General features: G+C 39.4%; 1 protein-coding gene across 2 annotated transcripts in view; it reads right to left on the reverse strand.

The window, feature by feature from the left end:
* mark4b (MAP/microtubule affinity-regulating kinase 4b) overlaps positions 1–18,727 on the reverse strand; it is a 53,866-nt gene that overhangs the window by 4,545 nt on the left and 30,594 nt on the right. Inside the window, exons 4-16 of one of the 2 annotated variants that reach the window (XM_073481243.1) lie at positions 18,354–18,402; positions 18,161–18,226; positions 17,365–17,435; positions 16,597–16,653; positions 15,900–16,136; positions 15,028–15,147; positions 14,565–14,664; positions 13,894–14,003; positions 13,538–13,727; positions 13,196–13,413; positions 12,421–12,524; positions 7,688–7,966; positions 1,817–1,861 (exon numbers count right to left, since the gene is read on the reverse strand). In XM_073481243.1, the coding sequence (XP_073337344.1) occupies positions 1,817–1,861; positions 7,688–7,966; positions 12,421–12,524; positions 13,196–13,413; positions 13,538–13,727; positions 13,894–14,003; positions 14,565–14,664; positions 15,028–15,147; positions 15,900–16,136; positions 16,597–16,653; positions 17,365–17,435; positions 18,161–18,226; positions 18,354–18,402 (1,646 nt within the window). The remainder of the gene's footprint in view (positions 1–1,816; positions 1,862–7,687; positions 7,967–12,420; positions 12,525–13,195; positions 13,414–13,537; positions 13,728–13,893; positions 14,004–14,564; positions 14,665–15,027; positions 15,148–15,899; positions 16,137–16,596; positions 16,654–17,364; positions 17,436–18,160; positions 18,227–18,353; positions 18,403–18,727) is intronic. The other variant, XM_073481251.1, reaches the window with a different exon arrangement.

Consider the following 18,727-nt stretch of genomic DNA (forward strand, 5'->3'; position numbering starts at 1 on the left):
TTTTCTACATACACATTTGCTACCTAGGTCACAGATAGGTAAATAAGTATTTTATAGGCTAACAAAATTTTTTTTTTATACTACAGAGTGGATATGATACACCAAAGGCTTACGCAAATTAAACCCACCTCAAATAGTTCTTGTGAGCGATCTTGATAAACATTTATCTTGTTCTTTAAAGTGAGCTTATAATGAATTGTATATAATTGATAAAATACGTTACAGATGAATTCATAAAATAACAATTACTGTCTTTAATGGATTGTTTCTGTAATAGAACTTCTTTTTCATTCTGGTCATCAATTTTCTAGAGTAACACAAAACACCATCTATCACACAAAGATCCTAAAACATCAGGCTGCTGCTGTGGAGGGTCTCAGGGAATAAACTGTTGTTAGACACAACGAAAATTGCTTTCAATTTCTTTCTTTCCTTTAACACAGGGCTCTTCTACCACAAGGAGCCGTGCTTTGATTCTACAATCACACAACACCACAGTCTTTTGACTAATGTTAGCCTGCTGGTTTACCTGCTGTTTTTAACCAGAGATTGAGACTGAGACTGGGCTGAAGCAGCTGAGGTTGAGAGGAAGTACACAAGACCAAGTATCATATTGATTAGCTGAGACAGATAACGATGAAAAATGTAGTATAAATAAGATGAGAGCATGAGGTACAATACCATTGTAATCTAGGTTTCAGTGGTTGTGCAACCCTCAAAAATGCTTCTTCTTATTAAATAAAATAATTACAAAAAATTTTGATTTGAGCGCTTGGCATGCGAGTTGTATGAATCCGGGTCTGTACTGGACATGTAATTCAGTTCCCATGTTGGCTCAGATGTGAAAGTATGACTTGTGTAGAAGAGAAAGTGTAGACTTCTGATGTTTAGATTAAAAACATCAGGCTTCAGTCACACCTAAGAATGACAACATTTACAGCTGCAGTGTAAACACAGTGATTCTTTGTATACAATAAATCATGTGAATGTATTTTACTTACAGCTATCAGTGAGGCAGAGACTTACAAAATAGATTGACATTTTGGGAAATATGCTCATTTGCTTTCTCGTTGAATGATTCCACTCTCATGTCTGTACAGCAAATAGAGCCAGCGGCCGGTTAGCTTAGCTAGTTTTTAGCTAGTTTTCTTTATGCCTGCCTGTGTAGAGAGACAACTAACTCTGCCTACAAGAACCAAAAATACTAACTCGTTGCAATTTTGGCAGTTGTGAGGAGAAACTTAAAAAGCTTTGCAAAACGGCTACAGCAAATTCAAAATCAATGCATGTGGAGACATGTTTTAATAACGGACTTAGAGCTGTCCTCTTGCAATCAGATCACTCAGGATGGATGTTAATACTAGGTGTAAACAGGGCCTGAACCTCTTTAATTAACATGTTATAAATTCTTCTCTGTAAATCTGTAAAAAACAAAAGTGCAAATGACAAATTGCAGCCATGTACTTGAGTATTTGTTAACACATGACCCCCACAAAATGGTTAATTGTTGCAATGTGTTTGTATGGATTAAGCAAGATGCAACAAAAATATTTAAGCAGGAAAGCAAATAAGTGCATTTCCCCATATGTTGAACTATTCTCTCAACAATAGTCACGGTTATTCATGTGAAGTGCACAAAATAACTAATTGAGGAGTCTCAGTGAGTAAACTAACGACCTTTAACATCCTTTAAGTACATGGTAAATTATGGGTAACTAATGAAAAGGAGGTTGCTTGTAATGCTGCTGACCCACGTAACTCAAGATTAGTCAACTATTTTGTTGTCAGTGTTGGAAAAATGGAAATGAGTACTCACCTTGTGACCGGAGATCTGCTGATTCTCTCAGGTTCGTCTGTGACCCTCAAGGAGAAGACAAACGTATCTGTTAGGATCGGCTCATCATGCTTTCACACCAACCCTCCCCCCACTTCCTGTTTTTTTAATGCACTAATTAGCAGCATGGCTATGTCAGTCAGTACACGTCAAATAATCACAACACAGAACACGAAAACTCGTCTTTCAATCACAGATGGATCATCACTGACCTACACTCACTACACTGGGACACTGAATGGATGTGAGACGACAAAATGTGAAAGTCACCAACAAAACAAATGAGAAGGTTAAACAAATGTAGAGGGAGTGAGAGCCAGGTCTCAACACACAATTTCTGATTTCCGGCTTCCTCTAGTTTCTTGTACTGGATTCTATTACTAGGCTATAAACACTGGTGTTGGTCCGTTGTCTGCCTTTTTCCGGCTATCCTGTTTTTGTTCTACTTTTACTGCAGCATACCAAACTCTCACAGCACATCTTTCATTCATTCATGCACTGCTACTGTTGCCAACATCCCACACTACATTAACCAGTTTAACTGAATGTAAATGTAGGTTATTTTCCATTCCATTGTCCTATTTCTTCAGGCTGATGGTGCCAAGTCTCTCATCCTCTAATCATATATTATATAGCTAAGCAATTTAATGACTTATAGAGTAGATTAGTAGATTGCATTTAATGAGCCTCATTAAACAGCCAGGTAGGTCATGACTGCTGAAGGGTGCGTTGGAATAAAGTATCTCCTGAAGAACATAATACTCCACCCAACAAGGCTGCCAGGTACGACTGTTCGTGGCTACATACTGCACTCCCTTTCATGGCCACCAGAGGCCACTGTTGCTTTTTCATGTGTGTAGACTAAGGGCTTCTTTCCAACCAACCTGGCAACCTGATCTCTATTCCAGGAACTGGGGGTGGTCTGAAGGAGCCAACAGTGAGATTTCATTGATAAATTTCTTTTTACTGAAAATACAACTGACTCTACTCTGGCTCTGAGGGAGGAGCTGATGCAGGGCTTTAGATCTAAATACAACTTTATGATGACTAACTAAAACTACAAGTAAATACAACTGTGCTTATAAGCTTTTTCAGTGCTTCAATCTCATGAGTCACCTCCCTTAAAGTGCATGGAGACAACCCTTCTAATCTTCACAGATAATAACTGAAATAAACCTCAGCAGTTATGAATGAATCCAAATAATTATCCTGGAGGGTAATTTCCGTAGGATTAAGAACACCAAACCTTATTCTAGCAACTCTGTTTGGATAATCTGAACCTTAAAAACATGAGGCAGTCTTTTGAAATCTTGCATCAGTCAATGCATGTACTGTGTTGCATAGCAGTAATTACGTAGCCGTTTTGTGACATCCTATCTAATTTATGAGCTTGCCTTTCTTCTCTGGATAAAGAAAGAAAGTGAGTAACACTTCGCTCCTCCCTCATAAACTGATGCCAACTGATCCCCCTCAGCAAAATGTAAGTGTTTGGTGAATGAAGAGTGTATATAAACTTTGCAGTGTATGTCTCAGATTATGCAATCTGTATAAAGGCTGAGAGAGAGATAGGGAGGGCTGAAATAGAGGGAATCAGAGAAAGAACAAAGTGACAGAGGGAGAAGGTAGAAGAAGAAATTAAACAGACAGAAACAGTGTGAGAGACAGACAGAGAAGCTAGCAGCAGTGTAAGAGGACAATCTGCTTGTATCTTGAGGAAGAGCTGTGTAAGATCCCTGTTTAAGAGCAGGATAAATCCTGGTTACATAACTAATCCTGATTTAAAACGGCAGTGACGCTGGGTCTCAGTCAAGATGACTGGTGCAGAATGAGATTCCTCTTACAAGCATCTGCTCCTGGAGAGGAAGCGGACTGGTGTGTACTCCTAATGCCATGGGTTCAAAACTACAATGATGCAGACAAAAACCTTTTTACCCCAACATGAATCTTTATCAAATCGAAATTTTGAGGTTGAGAATGTAAACGTTTTTTCGTGGTTACGTGGTTTCTATGTACTACTATCGCCTTGTCACTGTTATAAACTGAGTCATAGTTCACCTGCCTTAACATTTACAACTGTATCTCTTTACACAATCAGTCAAGAAAATATATTTTTCAACCTTTTCTGACATTTTATAGACCAACCAATGAATTGATTAATTAAGAAAATAAGTTACTGATAAAAATCTTTTTTAGTTAAATCCTTAATATACACTGTGCACTAAAGAAAGACATTTTTATGATGATGTATCATAATTTACCCTTATAATTTGCAGTCTACTCATTGCCTCAACCTACTCCTACTTCAGTTAACAATTTTATAACTTTCTGAAACTGACACTTGACTGTGGGTATTCCCAGAAGTCCTTACTGCAAATGCTAAATCAAAAACACAACATCTTGTGTTTATACACTGCATTCTAGTCTTAATAATGGCATAAAACACTAGTTTCCCTGAGTCTTTGACCGCAGGTTTCCCCCTTGTAAGACTGTTTAACAGTTGTGCGATACATTGACTACAGAACAGTCTTTGTCTTTCTTCTTCTATTCTTGAGGACTGACCAAAAACTACTTTTGAAGGTGTCACTGTTTTTTTTTGCAAACAAACTGGATGTCTGGAAATGTGTAAAAGTGCTGCCACAGTGTCAAAGTTTGCGCAATCACACAATAAGAATTATTTGCCCCTAAAAACCATAATGCACACTATGTTACCAGTAGTGAAGTGAAATAACCGCTCTCTCTTAATCACTCCTTCTTGCTCATCGTTCACCCACGCTCTCTCTCTCTCGTATAAAACACCAATAAAGCACCATCCCCCTCTTTCCTGTCTGTCCTGGATCCCACAGTCCTACTGTAGGACTGCTGATTTGTTAACAGCATGGGCAAACATATGGTGTTGATTACATGACTCAGACAAGTACAGCTGAGTTGAAACAAACTCACATACTGTTTGGGACACACAAATACAGACACACACAACTACACAGGGTTGTTTATTCTAAAAACAAGTAGTGTGACTGAGTGTGTGTGTGTGCGCTTCAATCTAATGCCAACATTCACAACGACTGTCTATTACTATAATAGGTGCAAACTTGAACAATCTAACAATAAACCAACATCACTTGTTGTTGTTCCAGAAAACCAATATAGTAACTGTTGTGTGTTTTGTTAGAAGCAGGTAGTGGTGCTGCGCCACCTACAGCCTCTACCGAGTGCTACAGGACAAAGCCCAGCCAGCAGAGACACAAGCAGTCCAGACAGACAGACAGACAGACAGACGTTCAGGCAGACAACTGCTGATTAGAGTTTTAGTCACATAAACATACTGTTGTGAGATAGAGCTTTTCTATAGGAAGAAACATCAGCAGAGTTTAATTTTAAAAGGTCACAGTACCAGAAAATTCAAGTTTTCTGGATAAGATTTCTGGTCACAGAATAAGCTGGGTTTAAACTGGACCAGAGCTTAATTTCCAACTTTCCAAGCATTAGCCTAAGTTTCTATAGAGATGCTTGGAAGTCTGGGTTTTCTAACCCTAACACACTTTGTCAGTTACTGTAGAAAGAAAACTTAAAATTTGAACAAATGGGACCTGGGTTAGGATGAGTCAGCAGGAGTCACTAAAGCTAAACGTGAAAGGATGACAATATACTGTATACCATGAACAATTTAAACAAAGTAACAATCCCTTCGACATATATTGTCATATTTTAAGATTAATTGATTGCACTGAGAACCTGGACAGAGGCTCAGCAGGGTTTATCAGCTAAAATGTAATACTTTTTTTACAATCTTTTATATTAGAGAACACATAACTACTGTATTAACTAATTTCCTACCAGCATGCGTTTTAGTAGCATATTAGCTCTTAATTAGTCACTGTGAAGAACTTACTCTCCACGACCATATTCTACAATTACTAGGGCATAACATTGGAGTTTTCCCCTTAACCTACTAATTACTGCCTATTGATAGTAAGGGAGGAAGTTGTTGTACATGAATTATGATTTTAATTGTTTTGCTCTGTACGGGCCTTATAAGGCGGTAGTAACACAAGGATAGTCAATTTTCCTTCATAACACCTCATAAATATGGTATATTCTTATCTTACAAAACAAAACTACAAGTTTTAATGTGCTGAATATGTTCCCTATTCTTAAGTGAGGTCTTGCTCGTACATAATTCACTAGTAGAACTGATGGACTAAAGCAACAAAATGTTATCTCCTGGAGAAATATAGTTGATTGTTGAGGCTCATCCCCAAATCGTCAAATACTGATGCTTTGAGTTGCGACTGACTGAAACTACCAACTCAAAGTGTCAGTATTTGACAATACATGTAGATAACTCTCTTTAATCCTTATTCTCTTCTTAATGCAACACACATTTGAAGAGAAACTATACTTCATGTATACATTTTCACAAAAAAAATGGAAAATTAACATTTCATTATGGTCATATGAGTACAAATGGACTTTTCGTGGAGTAAAAACCCTGCAGGCTGAATTTAACTCAACTGCTAATTTAATTCCTGCCAGTAGAGTAGCTTTGCCTCAGATACATGTTTGTATAACTAAACTCCAACCTGCGACAGACAGTGAATGAGGGGTAGAGGGGATGACAGGGCACTGGCGAGCAGGCAGACAGTCAGGCAGACAGAAGCAGCCAGAAAACATGGGAAAGGAAGACTTACTAACTGTTTTTGTCCCCTGTGGGAGGGTGCAGCCCGACATGGACTTGTTTGAGCTCTGACGTTTAGAAGGGTCAAGAGTGACCCTAGGAGGAGAGAGGAAGAGATGAAGAAAGGGTGAGAGGAATGGAAAAAGGAAATTTGACAGCAGAGTCAGAGAGACATTGAATGAAAGAGAAAGCAAGTGAAGGGGAAGACAACAGAGACGACAGTAAGAAGCACAGGTAGAGGAGGCAGAGAAGAACAAATTAAACTGTGTACAGTTGTTTAGGAAAAAAAAGAAGGATAGAAGATTGGCAAGTGACTGGCAAGGAAAGCAAAAGTTGTTAAAGAATCAATCAAACAAACAAACAAAACAAACAAACAGATAAAGCAACAATAAGCAGCTGAGAAGAACTGACAGTGAAAGACATACAGTATTGTCCACCTGAACAGCAGACCTGGGTCAAATAGGTTATTGTTTGTTTGTACCAGCTTAAAGTAGCTCTTAGGTGGGCTTAACTGCATTATGAAAACAGGTTATGACAGAAGACTATGCAATTGGATATGGACTGTTTTCTTATATTTAATTTGGGATTTGAGACAACTCTTCAATACCAAATGTTGTAGCGAGCAGGTGATAATGGGTGTAAATCTTACAGCTGTTGGCAGGTGTGGGATTGAGAAAAAACAAAACAAAAACAGACCTCTAGTTCAAACAAGTAAAACAAAGTAGGAATCATTTTTAAACACTATCTGACCCAGGTCTGAGATTAAGCAGGACAAGTTCTGAAGCCTGTAAAGATTCATTATTAGAGGAGGAAAGCTGGTAGGTTAGTACTGGTTAAGGAAGAGACGGTGAGAGGCAGCAAGGTTAGCTAAATGATCTCCGGTTTACAGCAAATGAGTTAGACTGTGAACAGGCAGTCTGCTATCACTTCACCACATCTGGATGGTTAGCAGTAATCATCAAACACATACAATCCTTGACAATACTTAAATATTCAAATGTAATCTGTTTCTTGATTTCTGTGGGTTATCATTCTTTTTGTCGTGTTTTACTTCTAATCACGCCTCTAAACAAAAGTAAAACTCATCCTCCATCCTTTAATGCTTAACCAACTGCGGAATCCATATAAAAATCTCCAATTTTTTCTTTCCCTTTCCTTCTCCCAGTTTCTCCCCTTACCTGCGAGTCAACTTGGAGGTGATTTTGCTTAGCAGGTTAGTCGTGGCCCGGGTCCTTGCATGGGGCAGTGGGCTCGAATCATGGGACGGCGTTGGTGAAGCTGGGGGAGCATGTGACGGAGGCCTACGGTCTCTAATCTGCCCTCCATGAAAAGTGCTCCTCACTGTGGATCCTCTGGAGAGGCGGGAGGAGGGTGTGGAGGATGAGGAGGAGGCTCCAGAGGCACCGGCAATGCTGTGGGTTGAGGGGGAGGCGGGGGGAAGACGGTGGGATAAGGAGCTGGAAGGAGAAGGTAGAGATTAAGAAGGAGGAAAACCAAGAGTTAGTAGCAATCAAGATCATTTTATTGGTAAGTGCAAGAACTGTGCAGGAATCACATATCCCTTACATTATAGTACTTCTTTACTTACATATTTCAAAATTTTAAATGTTTTTCAAAGCATTCAGAGGTATCTTGAATAAAAAAAAATGCTTGTGGGTAAATTTGCATTTTGTCAAATTATGATATCACTGAAACAAAGTACTCATTGTTAAAATCAGTGTCACTCAGGGACAAACAAACTGAGCACATCTGTGTATTAATAAACATTCTGCATTATGTAAGTATTTAAAACACCAGGACAGTATAATCAATCAATCCCACACTGACTCAAAATACAGTGCCCACATACAGTACATATACTATTCGATTTCAAAACCATATGCTTAGGCTATATCAAATATTTAATGGATGTGTTGCTGGCTGCAGGCGAAAGGCTCTGACCAAATGATGGATGATGCATGTTGAACCTAACATAAAGAATTGGATAGATCTGAATACTGACATGATGGAAAAGGTGATTTTCTCTTTAAACTACAAGTACTTTCATTATTTTTTTCTTATTCTTATTATTACTCTTCCTCTTTTTTTTGCTTCTTATTTTCCCTTTACCTCCTTCTCTCTGGATATATATAAATATGTTACGTCTCTCTTTATTAGCTATACCTTGAAAATGAAGAGAAACTATGATGAGACTATGGATCAGTCTAACTAGTTTTTTGTCTTTTTATTGGAATTGCTGGCAATGAGTATGTATTCCCAGCTTTATTCTTTTAGACATATTTATGTTAAGTGTGCATGAACAGAAAATCTAATTAAGGTTCAATACCAAAGACGACCTAAATAATGACACAAAAAGCCATTTACAAACTGCATTTGTGATTAATCATGTCTCTTTAATGACATGCCCCTAAATTATGGAAGGCAGAATAAGATAAAAATTATATTTGTTTGCAGATGTGTAAAGAATTTTGTTGGTTGTTTTTAAGATGACAATCGGGACTTTAAAAAGGGCAGAACAGAAATAAAATCGAGTGAGAGGGCGAGCAAGTTGCCCTTTACGTCATGACCAACAATTACTCTCTAATGTCTGAAAATTGACCCAAAATGCTCTCATTCCCCACCCAGACCCTCTCAATTTTCTGCATGCCCCCCCTACCTCTTGTCCAATTCCCTTCTCTTTATCCACTTTGTCACACACACTCAGACACACACAGACACATACTGTACACACACCTCTCCGCCCCTGACTCTCTGCTCTATGGCTGGCTGGTGGCCTGAGGCTGCTTTTCATAACGCTCTAGATAACACCCACACACAGGGCTCAAGTGGGCCACAACCATTAGACGTGTTAAGTTGAAGAGCAGCCGCTGCAGAGCAAAATTGTTTAACGTCACTGTGAACTAGCTGCCCACTGTAGCTAACTGCAGGGGGCACACCGGGGATGAGAGGGGAGCGGTAGAGAGAGAGGTGGAGAGGTTTAAGAGACGAACAGTGAAAAAAAGGGCGAGGAGAGGAGATAAGGAAGATGAGGAGAGGCCGAATTGAAACAAAGGTGAGGAAGAACAACAGAGAAAGGACAAGAGAAGCTAACAATGCTCAAGTCTCTTTCACTAGCGCTTTTTTTCCTCTCTGCGATGGTTGTAAAAGTGCATGAATCATTTACGCAACTGTCCTGAATAGGACGGTTGAGATTAAAGCCAGTGCTTTACGTACGTACTCAAACATGGTTCAACAGTTTAAGTTCGACAGCATGTAGATAAAAACACATGTCAAGATATAATGTAAAATAAGTACACTTCAATGTACAGTATGTAATTTCCACCGCTGGGGGCCTCTTAATCAAAACAATGAAAACAAAAGATGTAATTCGATTACTTATTAAGCAGTGTGTTCATAGGAGTTTTTATTGTTAAACAACCACCATTGCTTACAAAAAAATTAACTCAGGCAGAAATGTTCACAGACGAGCTAAGGTATTTAAGTTTAGTCACATTCGGCAACTTCCTTCCTTACTCTTACAGCGACAGGGGACCGAATACACCGTTGAATTCACTGTTACCTTGAGTAATATTTCGGATTTCTATGGTTTGAACTTTGCTGGAAACATTCGGGACAATGTAAATACACAACTCAACAAAATACTGTATATAACAAAGGTCTTGTCTTTTTTGGACATTTAAATGAGGAAATATTACATCTTTCAGTTGTGCTTCATGTGTTTTTTTCTCTGCATCTACAATATGTCTTCGCATGAAGTCGTTTATCTTATAGTGTCATCATAGATTAGTGTCTAGATTAGTGTAATGTGTGTTTAATACATGTTTAATAAACAACAAATATGACTAACCAGTCATACATTTACTGTCATAAACATGATCAGTGTTTTGTGTGTCTCACCATTTCAGTAAGCACAATTTGTCATGTACGCTTTTATCAACTAAATGTGACTCTGTGTGTGTGTCCATGCACGTGTTTGTCCCATCAACCACTCTGGCATGGCATCACATTGACAAGGCCTTTGGGGCAAGTGGAGGGTGACGCTGGCACAATGCCAGTCCTCACTTCATCCTGTTGCTCTCTACTGCTCACCTCCCCTTTTTCTACCCCTCACCCATCTCTTCCTCACCCTCTTTCCTCTCTTTTCCTCATCACCACTTGTTAAATCACAAAATGGAGCTGCAGTGGAGAATTTTGCGTCATTGTAATGCCTGAATGTAACAGTATCGGGTGTATCATTAACAGATGTGGAATGTCACTTAAGTTCATTTACTCAAGTCCCATACCTAAGTAGAAATTTCAGGCACTTGTACTTGACTCTTCTCTTTTCATACCACTTTCTTCTTCTACACCACTACATTTCAGAGGGAAATATTGTACTTTTGACTCCTTTTCACAGTTATATAATTACTCTTCAACTTAAGATTTCTGCACTCAAAACATTTGCAGAGCTGATACAATATGATGCTTTGTTATAAATGAAACAAGCGCAGCTGAAATGATCAGTCGATTACTCAGTTGATTTGCTGCTTTTTTCTTCAAACTATTTCAATTTAGTTTCGAATGTTGTGAGTAATAATAATCAAATGTTATGTTATAGTATAACAGTCACAGGGGGAAATGTTTCTGCATTGGGTACTTTTACTTTCAATATTTTAATTGCATTTTTATGATTATAATGAAAGCAGGACTTTGATTTAAAACAAGAGTATTTCTACAGTGTGGCATTAGTGCTTTTACTTGTAAAGGATCTGAATACTTCTTCCACAACTGGTCGTCAAATTAAAACAGAGGGATGAAGCCCAAATGGTCTCTTAAACACCAGTTAATCAGAGCTTGCGGTAGATTCTCAGTAGATTTAAAAACTCTCTATCAGTCTTAGTCTCATTCGATACACACTCTTCCTGACCTGCCCTCAACCCCCTGAACTGTGCAGGAAAATTGTATTGGAGATCAGACGACAGACAGGAACTTCCTGGCTTTGGCAGAATTACAGAGTGATAAAGAGACAGAAGGATGGAAAACAGGTCAGCCAGAAAGTGAGAAAGTGACCAGAGAGAGCGAGAGAGAAGGGGATGATGCCTGCCATGCTCTGACACTGACAAGCAGACAACCATCTGTCACAACAACAGACAGTTCATATTGGGTGCGCGCACACACACACGCGCACACACACACACACACACACAATTTAAGCCCCCTTTATCCTCTCTTGAAGAGACAAAATGTGTGTGAGACAAACACCCCGGGCAAAACACTCTCTGAGATCTGCACAGAAAGAGACAAGCTGGACCAGTGGAACCTGTTTCTATAAACCAACCCTTTTCACATTGCGTGTACTATGAATATGATTTCATCTTCTAGATTAGTTTAAAGAAGATACAACAGGGCTATTCAAGGTCAACCTGTTATTGATTGCATATTTGTCTTGCTGTTGGTTTTACATTGCATTGACATTGAATAACCAACAGTTCCAGCCAGTTTATTACTGTAATAGCCTGTGCAGCACAATTGGTTTCATAAAACTGAATCTGTGATGAGTTTTTTCACTTTTCCTAACCTAAATCTAATTCTAATCTCAATGAACCCTCAAGGTCTTTCAAGGGAGTTTAGATACAAAATGAGGTGAAATTTAGAGCTGGCACAAAGTCAAATATGGCATCAAGCAGACTGATAGGATTGATATTGGCTCCAGGCTGCCTAACTGGCACTCTCACTTGTAGTCATGATGCTGATACCTTCAGTATCACTCCTGGACCATTGGCTGTGGTTAAAATTTCCACAAAAATAAGAAAAGAAGAAAATCTTCACAATGTCAAAAATGATAGTCTTATGCGTGCACCTTGTTATCATACGTACTATAAAAGATAAGCAGACATAGAAAGACAGACAGACACTCCTATGCTCTTCTTACCTGTTTTCCTTGCCATTTTGCAGCAGTGAGTGTCTATCAGTGTTGGATCGGTCTGTACACACATAAGTGTTCCTCCGAGTCATGGCGCTTGCAGGGATGTTATTCTGCAGGAAAAAAAAAGAAATCAGAAACTCAAAATCACATGCAAGTAATTGAAATTAACAATATATGGATATGTTTTGATCTGCTGTGGTTTAGCACATAACACATTGCAAAGAGCTTCAAAAGAGAAAAGACATTTACTGTGCCTTTTGTTTACATATAATTAACATTTATGTGACACTATTTGAAAAGCCCTGATTGACTAAACTCTGCTTGTCTGGTGCTCCAAACAGGTTACACACTTTAGGATTTCCTTGCCTTGACTGGTTTGACCTCATGACTTCTTCCTCTATTTGCTGTGCAGATCATTTAAGAGTTAATCTCAGGTTAATCTGGCTGCTGTTCAACTCTTTACATTCTTTCAACTATTCCTCTCTCCTGCTAATCTCACCGAATGACCATAATCTCCATATCCCCCCTGGGTGAATCCATACTTTGCTGTACATCTCAAAGTTTGTAAGTGCTACACTATTCAGCTCCAATCTGCGGAGGATGTTAATGTTCACAGCCTCCATAATATCTGTGTCAGTGTAACCTCAGTGACCTATAATCTGAGGAAATGGGATTAGGAGAACTGTCAGGCTTCTGCCATCTGTACCTGTGGTATTGATAAGGGATTAAATGTGACAGACTGGATGATTCATCCACCACCAAAACATCCTTTCGGCCTTACCGTGGTTGTCACTTCCTTGCGCCGGTCTGGTATCTCTGACTTATTTGGGTTGTGAGCAGAGCTAACCATGGGGCTGGAGGGTGTCGGGATGCTACGGGAGCCGGCAGTATTGGTAGTCGTCTTGCGGATTGACAGCCGTTCCTCCTTAAGTCCCGTCCCTTCTCCTACACCACTGGGACTCCTCTTGGGGTGTGTCGATCCTGGAACCGCTGGACCACCTGAGAGATATGAAATAGAGCTTTGAGTGAGGTACATTTCAGTCACCATTTCAGAATTAATCAAACAACCAACTAATCACAAAAGAAGCTAAACTGTGTCACTGATCTCAGTATTTTGCCTTACAGAAGTCAGAGTGTCGTCTCTGGCGTTGGTAGGTGGAGGCGCTGCGCTGTGCCTTGTGGGCAGAAGAGGAAGAAGGTGCACCAGAGGAGGAAGAGGAAGTGGAGTGTTTGCTGGTTCCATTGGTGATGGTACCGGGTCGGACTCGAGCTAGACTCAGACTGCTGCCCGACCGAGACTCACTGCCATCCGCCTGAGACAGACAGACACAGAAGAAAAGATTTACACTCACGATATGACTGGAGACTTTGTGTTAGTTTAAAAAAAAAACAACACTTTTTGAGAGAGACATAATATGCCATATTTAATCTAAACACAGAGGCAAAAAACAAACAAAAAAATAAAGACAAGCCACTTACCTCATTCTTGCGTGCCAGCAGCAGGTATGTGGCGGTGACCTCATTGTACTTCTGACTGACAAGCGAGTCTCTGACCTCTTCTCTAGTGAAGCCCATCCCAACCATCACGTCTGGAATGTGATATATTAAAATAGAAATAGTTATTCCACAATTTCCAGTGACAAGTTACAAAGGAGTTACGCAGGTTGATCTCACTGCTCTGCCTGGGGCGAGCATTCAGGGCTTAATCCATATACAGTGCCTGCACAATGGGTCAGCTTAAGCCTTTATGTTTACTACATTATGACATCCCTAAGGACATTCAGGTAAACAAAGCTTTGAGTGACATAATATACAAGGACTCTGGCATAAACCATCCCTGGGAGATTGGACAGTGCCTCAGACCTTCTTTAAAGCCAACCAAAGGTCACCACAAGCATCACTGACTTTGTGGCCACAACTACAGACCCTTCTGTAATGGAGGCGAAAACATGACCCACTCAGATGTCCCCAGCCAAACAAAAAAAAAATCTGTGCAGACATGGGCCCCAGACAGTCATTCCCAGGGAATATTATTGTTTGCAGTTACTTTAACCCTCCACAAGATTCAACTCATTACAAGATGGCTATCAATCATTTTGTGAACAAGGATTACGCTAATAAATGAAAAGTAAGAAGTTTGTCTTTCTCACCAATGCGGTTGGTATCATTCAAGTCCTCCACAGGCTCTGTGTGGGGCTTCAGCTCATCGCTGTCATAGCCGACATTAATCCACTTATCTTTCATTATTTGCTGGTGGGGAAAGGGGAAAAAAGAGAGGCCTTGTCAAATACAGCCACACAGTGTTGACACAGAAAAAACCTGAAATCTGCTATAAATATATGTGGAAGATGTTTCTTCCCCCCAAACAAGTTTCACTGTAATTCATTTTTTGATTTAACTTAGTTGTTGTGTTCATCTTCGTATGTTTTAATTCATTATTGTTGTCCTTGAAACAGAAGATCACTGACAGACATCACAGATGAAGAGAATTATACCTGGACTATTTCACAGATTGCATTGAACAGCTCAATATTTAGACACTAATGTGGTCATGTTGAACATGCTTTAAATATTTGCTATATCAGCCATGCTGCTGTAAAGTTTCCTCCTCACCTCCAGCGAGCAGCGCTTGGCAGGGTTGAGGACCAGGAAGCGGCGCAGGATTCCCTCGCAGTCTGTAGACATGTAGAAGGGCACACGATATTTCCCCCTCAAAACACGCTCTCGCAGCTCCTGAACACAACACACATTGTTACATAATCAGTTTATGCCACAAAGACACTGAATCAACAAAAGATCAGGACTAGGCAATTTTAAATACTGTTAATTGTAAAATCCTATATGTTGTGATACTCTGATGCAGTTATCCGATTAAAGGTTCCCTGTGGAGTTTTTGACCTCTAGTAGCGCTGTAGAGCAGTTTTATTCATCTACTGCAATTGCACGAGGACACATGCACGTGCATGCATACGGGTGACATGCTAATCGCACTAATCCACTGACCAACAGGTGCCCATAACGTGCTACAATGTGCCAACAATGACAGGGAAGAAGAGGACTACAAGCTAGTAAACAATGCAGGATTTAAAAGTACTTAAATAAATCGGCTTTGTAAATGTTTCACTACAAAGGAAATGCATTCAACACATTGGTTTGTCCACAAGGATACACAGCAAGTGTTTTGTTTTGTGACAATCGTATTACACTCCTCAGTGTTTTGGTCAGTGTTAAAAGGCAAAGAGTAGTGACCGGTGATCGTATATAACATGAATTTCTCTAAGGTGCATTATTTTCATTTGGTATAGTACCAGTAGTAAGTGAAGGAGAACAACAAAGCACAAATAAAGCTATGGTTCTTGCACATTGCATCCACTTTAACTGAATTAGCTGCAGTTAGTCAAAACCTAAAAAAGACCTTTATGGGAGAAAAATTACATTACATAAATTACATTTTTGCGGACTAAAACAGCCTCCACATCACCCACCTTTAGGTTCTGTCCGTCAAAGGGCAAGGATCCGCTGACCAATGTGTACAAGATGACACCCAGGCTCCAGATGTCCACCTCTGGACCATCATACTTCTTCCCCTGGAAGAGCTCTGGGGCGGCATAGGGCGGGGAGCCACAGAACGTGTCCAGTTTACTGCCCGCAGAGAACTCGTTACTGAAGCCAAAGTCGGCTATTTTGATGTTGGAGTCAGCGTCTAGTAGCAAGTTCTCCGCCTGCAAGAAACAACATAGAGAGTAAAACACATCGAAATACAGAAAAAACAGGAAGCAAAGTGCTGAAATAGATTATTTGTATATTTGCAACTTATTGTTTGAGTCCATAATTTCTTTCTGTGCTGTCAAACAGGAAGTGATGCATTTTATGTAATACACTTTGGTGGCTGGCGTGTATTCAGCTTTTGAAATGGCAATATAAATAAATGGTAGTTGAATCATTTCAGTCATTTCAGTTTCCTCTTGATGCCATAGAGAATGGCAAATTGTGGAATGATATCGATATCAACTGCAAAGTTAACTTCTGTGACTATCTCATGTGTAAAATTAATATATGTATTCTGCTTAAGAAGTGTTACTGATCAAGACAGACATTTGATTTACTTTCTCAGATTGTTGGTTATTTAAAGAAGGTTCAAAGACTCTCTTCATTATTTTTCTTTTAACATTGTGTAATCACCTTCAAGTCTCTGTGAACAATGTTCTTCTGATGACAGTAGTGCACCGCTGAGACAATCTGAGGAGAGACAGAGAAAATGAGACATCAAAGAAAAGAAAAGGAGGATAATTGCACTTAATGTTTGTACTTGCATGTAAATGGTAGCCAAAATAGGAGCTTAATTCATACGCCCTCCTTGAGCAACTATATTACGCAACATTACACATAACTGAATTTCTTGGTGAATCATCACACCTACTGTTTGTTTTCCACCACAGTGGAAAAGTTTATTGCATGCTTTAGGTTCACACTGGCCAGTAACAAGCCAAGCAGGGACTGTAAACAATGACTTACATCAACTCTTAAGTAGCTCATATTTCAGTGCCTGTAACTTTTGGTAACCATAATGAATTTTTGTTTTTTCTTTCTCTCTTCTTAATCAGTCCAGACTTAATTTTGTTGTGCTCAGTTGTCCAACCACAAGGAACTGCTGGTTGTCAGATGTTCACATCTGTTACAGTGCAAACATAACTCCTCGTTCAGATTATAATGTGACTGCAGTTTTCTTGACGCTGATTTCTCCTGGCCAGACGTTGGCCAACCTATCAGTTTAGGCTCACAGTGTAGTGTTAAGAATAATAGTAAGAGTGGGGTGTAACTCAGTATGTTATGTCTGAATCTAAACATAACATAACAGCAGCTATTAGTTGTGTAGAGACAGACAGACAGACAGACAGACAGACAGACAGACAGACAGACAAGTGAGGTAAGGTATGAGATTTAACTGACCTGTCTGAACTTGGCTCTGGCCTCTTTCTCCTTCATTCTGCCATGAGCCACGAGGTAGTCGAACACTTCGCCTGGAAGAATAATAAAGAGTATGGAGATTTTGTGTAGTTTGGGCAAGCATGGCAGATGTTTTATGGTCAGATGTTTCATACACCCTCCAATAAATAGATTTCAGCAAATGTGGAGTAAGTGTCCTGATTGAAATGAGTAAAGGCATACAGGCATTCCAAAATCAAAAATTCCTGATATTCCTAAATTGCTTGACATCCCTTCCTTAAACAATTAAATCATATTCAAGAAACTCAAAGTTTAAAATGTTTTTGTATGCAAGTCCCCATACATATTTTGTGTGTTCCAGCCAAACATCTGACCGCATTGATCCTAAAAAGAAGAGCTGGCTGAGGCTGAGTTAAAGAGAGCAGCATATCTGCTTGTGAGCAGCTACCTCCTTATTAGGTATTGGAAGTAAGAGATCACACAACATACAGAGAGCAGCAGGCAGAGATCAAGGGATCATGAGGAGAGAAGAAAGGAAAACAGAGGAACTGCAAAAATAGAAGAGAGTATGGGAAACAGTTCAACACAACTAAAAAGTTGAGAAAACAGTGGAGCATTTAAAGCAAAGTGATTTGACATTTTTCACAGAGACAGACTCACTAATAAAAATGAGACAGAAGGATTGAACTTAAACGTTAACTTATTTAGTTTTAGGGTAAAGTCCAGTCACAGTAATCAATCTAATTGGCACCATACAAATATTGGCAATGATGATGAGGGTGGTGGGGATGTCACTTACCTCCGCTGGCGTACTCCATGATCAGGTAAAGAGTCTTATCGGTCTCAATCACCTCAAACAATTGCACTGTAACACACAGAGGAAGAGATGTTAACACCAAGGTCAGTATGGAAACCCACACAGTACACACACACACACACACACACACACACACCGCCTCCACACACAAGATCATTCTTGTAGTGTAACTCACCTATGTTGGGATGGTTAAGAGTTTTCATGATGCGTACCTCTCGAAACAGCTGAAAAAAAATAATGATAAAAAGGAAAACATTAACCATCAGTCCAATATTCTCCAGTATTATAGTATGTGTCAGTTATAAGATTACACATACTGTAGGTCTATTCAGAATATTTCACAGATAGATTGCAACTTAAAATATGCTTGTGTTTTTTAATAATGCGTATACTGTATGGACAAAACAATAAAAAAGTGATGTAACAACAACAACGACAACAACAACATGTGAGTCAGTTTTCAAGTAAGAACCTCTTCTTTGTGCCTGACTTGAGTTTACAAGAAGTATGGCCACCTCACATCTTCATCTTAAAAGGAGCACCATACAG

The sequence above is a fragment of the Pagrus major genome, chromosome 2, assembly GCF_040436345.1.
Source record: "Pagrus major chromosome 2, Pma_NU_1.0".
NCBI classification, from domain to species: Eukaryota; Metazoa; Chordata; class Actinopteri; order Spariformes; family Sparidae; genus Pagrus; species Pagrus major.